The 12,225-nt window shown below is 42.0% G+C and overlaps 1 protein-coding gene across 1 annotated transcript in view; it reads left to right on the forward strand.

Moving 5' to 3' along the window:
* Positions 1–11,358, forward strand: part of STARD7 (StAR related lipid transfer domain containing 7) — a 27,326-nt gene extending 15,968 nt beyond the window's left edge. The window contains exons 7-8 of the mRNA XM_060653865.3: positions 6,728–6,812; positions 7,904–11,358. Coding sequence (XP_060509848.1) covers positions 6,728–6,812; positions 7,904–8,088 — 270 coding nt within the window. The 3' untranslated portion in view covers positions 8,089–11,358. The remainder of the gene's footprint in view (positions 1–6,727; positions 6,813–7,903) is intronic.
* Positions 11,359–12,225: the final 867 nt, after the last annotated feature.

A 12,225-nucleotide genomic window follows, 5' to 3' on the forward strand; every position in this document is an offset into this window, starting at 1 on the left:
TGCTTTACTATAGAAGAACCCATAGAAGAATTCTTCTATAGATATTTCAGTATTTATCTCAAAAAGAAAAAGCATTTTTGGAAATACAACCTCAGTGTCATAATAATCCCTAATATCAAATAATCTAGTTAGTGTTCATATTTTCCTGATGGTCCATGAATTTTTTTGTAGTTTATTTGACTCAGGACTCAGTTGGTTAAGCGTCTTACTCTTGATTTTGGCTCAGGTCATGATCTCCCAGTTGTGAAATGAAGCCCTGCGTCAGACTCCGTGCTGGGCATGGAGCCTGCTTTAAAAAAAAAAAAAAGTTTGGGCACCTGGGTGGTGGCTCAGTTGGTTAAGTGTTGAGTCTTGGTTTTGGTTTTGGTTGAGTCTTTGGTTTCTGTCTCTATCTCTCTCAAAATAAAAAAATAAAAAATAAATATCTTTTTTTTTTTTCTTATTTATTTTGAGAGAGCACGAGCTGGGAGGGTCAGAGAGGATCCCAGGCAGGCTCTTTGCTGTCAGTGTGGAGCCTGGCACAGGGCTTGAACTCATGAACCGTGAGATCATGACCTGAGCTGAAATCAAGAGTCGATGCTTAACCAACTGAGCCACCCAGGTGTGCCAGAAGATTTTTTTTTTTTGTTTTTTTGTTTTTTTTTGTTTATTTGCTTTTTGAGAGACAGAGTGTAAGCAGGGCAGGGGGCAGAGAGAGAGGGAGACAAGGAGTCAGAAGCAGGCTCCAGGCTCTGAGCTGTCAGCACAGAGCCTGACGCGGGGCTTGAACTCACAGACTGTGAGATCATGACCTGAGCTGAAGTCGGACACTAAACCGACTGAGCCGCCCAAGCTCCCCCCAAAAGATAAAATTCTTGAAGGAAAAAAATAATATCATTCAGACTCTAGACATTTGAAATTTGTTCATATTATCTCTTGAGTCTTTTGAAGTCAGTATGTTTCCCCTCTTTCTTTTTTGTTTTTTGTTTTGTTTTTTGTTTCTTGTTGTTGTTGTTGTTTTGCAATTATATTTGTTGAAGAAGCAGGGTTTTTTGTCCTGGATCTTGATGATTGTATCTCCATAGTATCATTTAATGTGTTCCTCTGTCCCTGTCCCCTGCCTATATTTCCTGGGTATTGGTAGTTACTGTTCAAACCTCAGGCTTGAACAGATTCAGGTTGGTTGGTTGTTTTGGGCAAGACCACTGTATCAGAAGGCCAGTTGATGACTGTTTCTTTCTTTGTGAATTTAGAAATGATTGGTGATTATGGCTCAGATCCGTTATTTCATTAGGGGTATAACAAATTGCTGGTTTTGTAATTCCTTTATTTTTCTTCATCTATTTCCACTTATTAATTGAAATACATTAAGGTAATTTTCCTCACCAACTGTTTGGTTTTCTATAGTGCACATAGGAAAGGGAAGTAAGAGAAATGGTTGATTTGTTCCTTTATTTATGAGTTTCAAAATAATGCATTGGTCCTTTCAACCAGGGATCCTCCAAAGGTAAAGTTTTTATTTTTTTGTTATAGACAAATACCATTAGTCTTTGCTGTAGAAGAACCGATAGAAGACTTCTTCTAATGCTATTTTAGTTGTTGGTGTTTTTTTTTAATTTAAATCCAAGTTAGTTAACATATAGTGTAATAATGATTTCAGGAATAGAAGTTAATGATTCATCACTTACATATAACACCCAGGGCGCATCCCAGCAAGTGTCCACCTTAATGCCCCTTGCTCATTTAGCCCATACCTCCCACCTAGCACCCCACCACCAACCCCCAGTTTGTTCTCTGTATTTAAGAGTCTCTTATGGTTTGTGTCCCTCTCTGTTTTTATATTATTTTTGCTTCTCTTCCCTTATGTTCATCTGTTTTGTATCTTAAATTCCACATATGAGTAAAATCCTAGGATATTTGGCTTTCTCTGCCTGATTTATTTCAAACAGCATACATAATACATTCTAGTTCCATCCACATTGTAGCAAATGGCAAGATTTCATTCTTTTTGATCGCCAGGTAATATTCCAGTGTGTGTGTGTGTGTGTGTGTGTGTGTGTGTGTGTGTGTATGTATGTGTGTGTATCATAGCTTCTTTATTCATTAGTTGATGGACATTTGAGCTCTTTCCATACTTTGGCTATTGTTAATAGTGCTGCTATAAACATTGGGGTGCATGGCCCCCCTTCAAATCAGCACTCCCATATCTTTTGGATAAATACCTAGTAGTGCAATTGCTGGGTTGTAGGGTAGTTCTATTTTAAATTTTTTGAGGACCCTCCACACTTTTCCGGAGTAACTACATCAGTTTGATTTCCTACCAGCAGTGCAAAAGGGTTCCCCTTTCTCCACATCCTTGCCAGCATCTGTTGTTGCCTGAATTATTAATTTTAGCCATTCTAAATGGTGTGAGGTGGTATCTCACTGTGGTTTTGATTTGTATTTTCCTGATGATGAGGAATGTTGAGCATTTTTTCATGTGTCTGTTAGCCATCTGGAGGTCTTCTTTGGAGAAGCGTCTATTCATGTCTTTTGCCCATTTCTTCACTGGATTATTTGCTTTTTGGGTGTTGAGTTTGAGAAGTTCTTTGTAGATTTTGAATACTAACTGTTTATCTCATCTGTTATTTGCAAATATCTTCTCCCATTCCATTGGTTACCTTTTAGTTTTGCTGATTGTTTACTTTGCTGTGTAGAAGCTTTTTGTCTTGAGGGTAGCTATTTCAGTTTTTAAACATGTTTGGTTAGTTTTAACCTATTGCAGTTATTCTTTTTCTTTTTTTCAGTTTGTTTATTTTGAGAGAGAGGTGCGAGCAGGGGGGAGGGGCAGAGAGAGGGAGAGAGAGAATCTGAAGCAGGCTCCAAGCTCTTAGCACAGAACCCAGTGTAGGGCTTGAACCCATGAACTGCAAGATCATGACTGGAGTTGAAATCAAGAGTTGGATGCTTAACTGACTGAGCCACTCAGGTGCCCCTACAATTATTGATACTCAAATTTGTCCCAATTTTGGCCATTAGGGGCCTCATCTTCCTGGCTTGAATCCTTTTGACTTGACCTCAGGGGTTCTTTTGTTTTCTGCTGTTACAAGATATCCTAGGTTCATCTTGTATAGGTTTAGCTGAAATTAGCATTTCTTTAGGGAGTCCTGGTTCCTTTTAAGAAAATGTCATTTAAATACCAGGATTTGGGGATGATGACTGGCTCAGTCAGTAGAGCAAGTGATTCTTGATCTCAGGGTTGTAAGTTCAGGCCCCAGGTTTGGTATAGGTATTACTTGAAAATAAAATCTTTAAAAATAAATAACCAGAATTTGGTTTCTAGGAGTAATAGCTATTGGTTTGCTCATTGTTTTTAGGTCTTTTCAGAAGATAAAACTAAGTAATAAATTTTACTTGTTTGTTTTAAAGATAAATCTTGAATACATGCCAATACTTTTAATTCAAATTTCAGACTGGAGAGTTGTTTATTATTTTGTGTCTTACATCTATCATATTTTCCCATGATGAGAAATTCAGTTCTTATCACTCCAAACATAACTACCCATTTGCTTTAACCTGATATATACACAACAGCTTCAGAGTAATACCGCAAAGATCACCAATAATGTGATGATTTAAAATTTGTATATATATATTTTTTTATCCTTAGGGTATGTACACAGGGTACAAAATAATTGAGTTTAAGTTACTTGAGAGGCACCTGGGTGGCTCAGTCAGTTAAGCATCCAAATTCAGCTTGGGTCATGATCTTGTGGTTTGTGGGTTTGAGCCCATGTCATCTCTCTGCTGTCAGCGTGAGCCCGATTTGGATCCTCTGTCCCTTTCTCCCTCTGCCCCTCCCCCACTCTCTCTCTCAAAAAATAAACATTAAAAAAAAGTTTTTTATTACGTTTCTTTATTTTTGAGAGGCAGAAGAGAGGGCATGAGTGGGGGAGGGGCAGAGAGAGAGACACACACAGAATCCAAAGCAGGCTCCAGGCTCTGAGCTGTCAGCCCAGAGCCGGACGCGGGGCTCGAACCCATGAACCGTGAGATCATGACCTGACCCAAAGTCGGTCATTCAACCGACTGAGCCATCCAGACGCCCCCAAAAATAAACACTTAAAGTTATTTGAAATAGGTGTTCTCTTTGTGATTTTTCTTACTGACTCAGTTTGTAGTTGGGTTCCCTGTTTTCTACTTTACTTTTGATTTTTAGATACTGCTTTTTAAACTTAATTTTGTTTTATTAAATTATGAAAAAAATTTGTTTTTCCAAAGTGAAATTTATCAATAACTAGAGTGATTTTGCTTATATCCCTGTACCTTCCACCCAGTTCCATCCTTCTTCTTATGGGTAATCATTGTTTTTGGTTTCCTTTTAAAACACAAGTAGTGGTGGATGAGAACCTGGGTCTCTTGACTTCTCAGCCCAAGTGTTTTATGGGAAGAATAAAGTCTTTTATATATATTAATTAATTTAGTTTTCTAGCCAACCTTTGTGGTGGGTACTGTTACTGTTTCCACTGTACGGGTTTTACCTTTCCCTTCTCTTTACTTCCATAGTATTCATCTGTATCTCTGTTACAGCATCTATTCTGTTAATTGAAAGCTCCTGAGGGCAGGGACTAGCACATTTTTGTTTGCTCTGTCATACCCAGCACAGTGCCAATCACAGCAGACATTCAAATATGTATTGAGTAAATGAATAAAAGATTAAACAATCCATTCAGGAAAAAAAAGAACTTTGGTGTAAAAGTGTGGGAATTTAGGGGCACCTGCGTGGTTTAGTCAGTTGAGCATCCCACTTTGGCTCAGGTCATGATTTCATGGTTTGTGAGTTCAAGCCCTGCATCGGGCTCTCTGCTGTTGGAGCAGAGCCTGCTTGGGATCCTTTGTCTCTGTCTCTGTCTTTGCCTCCCCTGCTTGTGCTCTCTCTCTCTCTCTCTCAAAAATAAATACATAAACATTTTAAAAAACTGGTTTAAAAAAAAAAACCATGGGAATTTAAAGTTGTAGTTCTACCACCTGGAGTTGTGGCCACTCTGCTTTAAAAAGTACAGACATAGGAGCACCTGGGTGGCTCAGTGGTTAAGCGTCCGACTTCAGCTCAGGTCATGATCTTACGGTTCCTGAGTTGGAGTCCCATGTCAGGCTCTCTGCTGTCAGCACAAAGCCTGCTTCAGATCCTCTCTGTGCCTCTCTCTCTGCCCCTCTCCTGCTCACGCATGTACTCTCTCTCTAAAAAATAAACATTAAAAAAAAAGTGCAACATAAGAGCGGTTATCTCTTACCCCTTTGGATGGAGCATGATTGGTTACTTCTGCTAGGATCAGGACACTTGTAAATCTCCTTAATTTCCTGTCCTTCACTGGAGTTAGGCAATGAGAGTGCTGAGCCAAAAAGAGTGGTGGGTGCAAGGGCCCTGCAGTCAGAATTCTGGGTTCGTCTTGGCTGTCATTGAGTTTGTGGGTAACCTTGGGCAAAGCTCCTTCTTTTTGCTCAGTTTCCCCCCCTATAAAATGGGGTAACAGTATCTACATTATAAGTTGAAATCGTTCCTGGCACACCATTAAGTGGTCTATAAAGGTTTGCTGGTAGTAGTAGCAGCAGTGCGGCAGAGTTTATATCATTTTAAAAATAATTTTTAAAAATTAAAAAAAAATTTTTTACATGTATTTATTTTTGAGAGAGCACAAGTCGGGGAGGGGCAGAGAGAGGAGACACAGAATCCAAAGCAAGCTCCAGGCTCTGAGCTGTCAGCACAGAGCCTGATACGGGGCTCGAAAACTGTGAGATCATGACCTGAGCCGAAATCGGATGCTTAACTGACTGAGCCCCCCAGGCACCCCCGGGAATTTTTTTTAATGTTTATTCTTGAGAGAAAGAGCACAAGTGGGAGAGGGGCAGAGAGAGGGAGACGTGGACTCCGAAGCAGGATCCAGGGTCCGAGCTGTCAGCACAAAGCCCGATGCAGGGCTCGAACCCATGAACCACGAGATTATGACCTGAGCCAAAGTCGGACACTTCACCAGCTGAGCCACCCAGGCGCCCCAGAGTTTGTATCATTTTGATAAAGATTAGGACCTTTAAACATTTTGGGATATGTGTTGGGATTTTCAAGACCACTCCCAAAATTCACAGGAAGGACTCCTAGGACTAAGCATGTAATTGTACTCATGACTAAGATTCATTATATAGTCACGTAGTAAGGATACGCAGCTGGATCATAAGGGAAGAGACAGGCAGAGTCTGAAGGAATCCATGTGGAGGCTTCCTCTTGCTGTCTCCCGTGAAGGAGAGCACATTCTTCCAGCAACAAAAACATAGCAACAGGTATGTGATGTTTCTGCCCAGAGAAGCCCATTAGAGACTCAGCACCCAAGATTTTTATTCAGGGCTGGTCACATAGGGATCCTCTGCATAGCACATACCAAAATTCCAGATGTCCCCAGAAGGAAAACAGGTGGTTAGCGCAAACTGTATGATTGTTTGCACAAACAGACAAGACACACAGGGAGTCACCCTTACACTTGACTGGGAATACTCCGGGAGCCAAGTTCCCGGATACCACCCGAGGGCCAACCTTGTAGGGTGGCCCTTCTACGAATGGCAACCTCTGAGGTCTTCAGTATTAACACTTTTCTGTGCGGGGTAAAAAATGACACTGTCTGCCCCAGAGTCCGATCATGATCATTCTGGGGTACTGGATATGGAAGCTATGGTGGGTAATTCAGGTATCATTATTTTTGCTGTACTTCTTTTTCAGAATGGCTTTGACTACTTGTTGACCTACAGTGACAATCCCCAGACTGTGTTTCCTCGCTACTGCGTTAGTTGGATGGTTTCCAGTGGTGAGTGGGCACTTGTATACAAGGCCTGGAACCTGGGCTGAGCATTTTGTTTTTCTCTAGCTCTTTTTTAAAAAAAAATTTTTTTTTTAACGTTTATTTATTTTTGGGACAGAGAGAGACAGAGCATGAACAGGGGAGGGGCAGAGAGAGAGGGAGACACAGAATCGGAAGCAGGCTCCAGGCTCTGAGCCATCAGCCCAGAGCCCGACGCGGGGCTCGAACTCACGGACCGCGAGATCGTGACCTGAGCTGAAGTCGGATGCTTAACCGACTGAGCCACCCAGGCGCCCCTGTTTTTCTCTAGCTCTTAATGGCAAGCAAGATTAGTGCTTGTCTCATGGGAGCACTGTTGGAGAAATTAAATATCTTTCCTGGTCCATTCTTGAATACTGTGAAGACATTGAAACCTCCAGCTGGGGTTCAGAGGGATGAGAGTTAGGGAGTCCCTGAAAGCAACATGTGCCCAGAAGGGAGTTTTAAGAACAGTTGCTCAGCTTTTATTCCTTAAATATGGACTGTGTATGTTAATGTGTTAACAATTTTTTTCTTTTTAGATAGTGTTGGAGGCCATACAATCTGGTGGAAAAAATGTGGTAGTTATAGGACAGTAACCTTGAGAAAGGGGCTACCATGTATCTTGACAAAGGCTACATATCACAGCTGTAACTGTACCTTTTTCTTCCAATTCCTTGTTTTAAAAAGCATCCTCATGTGATTTTCTTTCTTTTGCTTCTCTGTAGGCAGCTTCTAATACCTCAGGGGGAGAATGGAGAGATTAGGTGTTTCTGTTTGATATTTGTCTAAATAAAATTGGCAGATAATTAGGCTATGCTACTGATAAGTGGTGTTTTAATCACCTAAAAGCCTTATGCGGCTTGATCAGTACCCCTTTCCAAAGGATCTCCGAGGTCATGGATTGTTTTCACTGTATACATTTTAGGAGGCAGCTGTCACTCACAGGTTGTTGATTAGGCTGTGATCTTTATAAGAAAGGAATTGGCTCCCTACCGTGAAAGAAATAGGGCCTTCTAATTTTGAGCCTATTGTCAGTTTGTATTTCAGCCTACCCAGATTTTCCTCTCTCCCACCAGGCATGCCAGATTTCCTGGAGAAGCTGCACATGGCCACTCTGAAAGCCAAGAACATGGAGATCAAAGTAAAGGACTATATCTCATCTAAGCCTCTGGAAACGGGTAGTGAAGCCAAGGCTACCACCCCGTCTTCAGAGCGGAAAAATGAGGGTAGTTGTGGCCCTGCCCGGATCGAGTACGCTTGAAGGGTTTTGGGATAAGAAGGGACAGGCTGCTTTTAGCCCTGTCTCAGTTCCTTATCTGCTACAGAATGGGGACATGTATTAGAAAGCGTCTGCTGTAACCACCAGTGCAGGATAACTCAATAACTGGTGTCCGATTTCATTCAGAGCCCTTATTGCTCTTTATCAAAACAGGAGGAATCATCCATGAGGGGGTTGTCATATTCTCAGGCCAAGCATTTTGAAATTCAGTATTTCATTGAGCTAATCTGGAACAAACCTCTCACCTCAGGCCAGAAGGGGACAACTTCTTTTCGCTTCCTGAGTAGTTTCCTCTGCCAACATTCCAGTTCTCACCATCGGTTCTGCGGCGCTTGGGATTTCCTTCAGTTCTGAAGGTCCAGCTGGAAAGTACAGTTGGCCAGTTGAGTCTTCAATGAGGGGTCATTGGGAGTGCTCTTGGTAACAGTCCTAGTGTTGAATGGATGTGAACTATTGCTTGGCAGTGTAAGTGCCTTGTCCTCACCCTGCTTCTATCTTTAGGGACATCAAGTTTGTACCAAGGAATTCCTGCCTCCCAAATACCACCCCATTGACTCGCCACCCCCCAAAGCAGTTTCCTTTGCATTGACCAGTTCTTCTCTATACATGCACTATATTAATTTGGATCATCGCCTCCTTCCTTAGTCCGTTTATCAAGAACACTGGGAAATGAATCCTTTCAGATGGTAGCTTTCTGTGTCATCATTGTTTTGATAGGGTCAGTGGTGATGCTCAAAATATCACACTTTAGGTTTGGGGTTTTTTTTGTTTTGTTTTTTGTTTTTTTAACCTTTGTGTCAAAATGTAGGAATTGGGAACTTGAGTAGGATTTCTCCATAGTCCTACTGTAGAGAAAACACCATGTTGATTCAGGCATTATTTTTCACACTTCAGGTTTGACTGGATGCTGAGGACTTGTCCATCTTGGAAGGCTAAAGGCAGAGGAATGGGGGTTGGGCCACTCCCTTGGAGCTCTCAGAGCTGTAGACAAGCTGTGTGAAGAATTAGATGTAATCTTGCCCCAAATACTAATATAATGGGGATGTGGTTTATGTGACCCTTTTCTTCCCCTGCAAAGTTTTTCCTCCTCTTTTCAGAGTTAAAACGAAAGCAAAACTACACTGTTTGGGTAAAGTCACAATCAGATGTATCAGTTTGGCCTGGCTGATTTTGCTTATGGTCCTGCTGCAATCTGACAGAATAGGGATCAAGTTTTAAATACTCCCTTCTCTTTTTTCCGTAGAATTTAAACGGCTGGATTTTCCCCTTTTTTCCTACTTGGCTACCCTTTTGTGTTGTTGAAAAGGGGATCTAAGCCTCAGATTGACTCAAACCTCTGGACATTTTTGTTGCCTGTTAAGTTTTGTGCCAAGGAAATAACTGCCCCCGTGTCTCATGTCTTGCCTTCTCTGAGTCGTTGGCAGAACAGAGAGATGTGTTGAGTATCTCCAGCTTCTTTTCATTGATCATTTCTCTCTTCTCATCCCCAGGACTTCACAGAAGCCAGGGAAAAGCTCCCTGGGCTATGTCTGAACTTAGCGCCTGTGATTGTTGGGGCATGGATGGTGGTGTGGTTAAGAGTGTGTGAGTGCACAGGTGTTAAGGAGCTATGTGTTGCTCATGTTCCTATTTTTGGCAACTTGACCCTATACTTGGGGTCAGTCTGTACAGTTACTTATGTCATTGTAATGATTTCACTTCTAACTGTGACATTTTTATCAAATGTGTGAATAAATACATAAAGATTGGTACAAGAGTGTTTGTCTTTGGACATGTGGTGGTGGGAAATCTTGTATATTGGGCTTATGGTTTCTTCCTGATCAGAAAGTTGGAGTGTTTCTACTTAGGGTTGGCACATGGAAGCAGCAAGGTGTGGTCTGGGTAGGGGCTAACACAGAGCTAACCACCTTGCCTTGATTATGAGCCCTTTCCAGGTAGCCAGTTTGGCAAATGAAAACAAACCACCTGTTTCCACTTCGTTGTCTTAATCTACTCACCATCTCCTTTGCTTTTAAGGAAGGATCAACCTGAGGAAACAGTGTTTGAGCTTTGCTGACAGTGAAACTTGGGAGGGAGCAAGGAAAGGAGGAAAGGATTTGAGGAAGCCAGGTCTAGTGCGGGAGGCAGACCGGGACTCTGGCTGGAGAGGGAGGGTGGTGAGTTCAAACCCCACTTGGCCTGGTGGGAAGTAGGGTCACACAAGCAGTTCTGCTAGAGTGTAAATTTGTTGCAAGGCGATGGATAGATCGGAGACACTTAAGAGCATAACGTGAATTTTGAGTTTATGTGTGATTCTGCCTGTGGGAAACACTACGTGAACACAAATGTACACCTGAACCATTAAGGCTCTTTTCTCCAAATTGTTCGGAGATAATCACTGGAAAGCCATCCCTGCTTGTAGACTACTTGTTAGGTGTTGTATGCTTATGGGTGCACATGTGTTTTTATAATCAGTTTGGGGAGTTGGTGACTCTGGCCTCCGCCCTGCTGCAGAGGCCCCTACACGTGGCATCCTTGACATCGTTCTCCAGATTCTGCATTAACACTTCCACTGAGAAGCATTTGAGTTCTTACAGAAAGCAACATTTCCATTGTTGGACAGTTCTAGCTTTCAGGAAGTCCTTTATGTTGAGACTAAATGTGCCACCTCAGCATCTACCAGGATCAGTGGGTCAAGCCCTGTCTTTGGAACAACACAAGGAAAACATTTCCATGGGATAGTACTTCACATTCTTGAAGACCGTGCTCATGTGACCTTTACCCTTCCCCAGGTTTTCTGTTGCTAGCAGCTTCAAAAATCCTTCCAACTCTTTATTATGAAAATGTTTGAAAAATTGAAAAATAATAAAACTTTGTATGCCCTCCCCCTACCTTTGCTGGTTGTTAACTTATTATGGTGTGTGCTTTGTCTTTATATATAAATACACTTTGCTGTGGACTGAACTGTCTCCCTAAAATTCACATGCTGAAAGTCCTTATGGCCAATGTGATAGTATTGGAAATGGGGCCTTTGGGAGGTGATTTGAATGAGATGAGGTCATGAGGGTGGAACCCTCCATGAACGGATCTGTCCCCTTATGAGAAGAGACCCCAAAGGTTTGCTTGTTCTTCCCTTCCACCGTTGTGCAGACAACAAGGTAGCCTGGCAAGCCAGGGGAGAGTGTTTTCACCGGGAACAGGATTGGCCAGCACCTTGAGCTTGGACTTTTAACCTGCATAACTGTAAGAAATAAAGTTCTGTTGTTTAAGCTACCCGGTCTATGGTATTTTGTTCTGGTAGTCTGAGTAGAGTTTTCATGACCATTTGAAAATAAGTTTCAAACATCACCATATTTCACCCCTAACTTGAGTATGCTTTTTTTTTTTTTTTTTTACAGTGATGTTCTTTGTAACCACACTAACCATTAGCACAGAGAATGTAATATCTATGTAATATCTAATAACTCACTCCATATTAAAATTTCCCCAGTTGTCTCCCCCGCCCAGTGACTTAACAGTACCTCCCCCAAATCCAGGATCCAGTTAAATATCGAGTGTTGTGTTAGTCAATAGCCAAGTAGCTAAGTCAACGGTAGCCTGCCCTTTGTAATGTAGCTTTCTGGGTGCTTCAGATGTAGTGCAGTGGTTCTCAAACTCGAGCTTTGAAAACTCCGTGCCAGGATCTCACCCCAGACCAATTACATCAGAATTGCTGAGGGTGTAAGTATGGAATGTTACAGCAATCAGAAGGATTAAAAATAGGCTGCAATCTCCCTTGATCTGCACACTTCTAATCCAGGCAAAGGTGTCATTAACTTGTCACCAGTCTTGTCACACTGTTGGCTTAGGTTGGGCTTGGGATCAGCTAATAATAGCCACCATTACTGAGCACTCACGGTGCCGGATACCATGCTTCATGCATTCATGCAAGATCTCTAATCCTACCACAGCCCTGTGAGTATGTAGCTATCCTTGTCGTATAAGCAAGGAAATGGCATCAGAGGTTAAGGAATCTTCTTGCTCAAGGTTACACAGGAAGTGACAGAGCCAGGATGCAGACCTAGCTTTGACCTCGCCAAAGACCCCTCCAGCAGCATGTCTTCACATTTAGTTTCTCATAAATACTGTCCTGCTTGATTC

Source organism: Panthera onca, chromosome A3 (genome assembly GCF_046562875.1).
Source record: "Panthera onca isolate mPanOnc1 chromosome A3, mPanOnc1 haplotype 2, whole genome shotgun sequence".
Classification (NCBI taxonomy): domain Eukaryota; kingdom Metazoa; phylum Chordata; class Mammalia; order Carnivora; family Felidae; genus Panthera; species Panthera onca.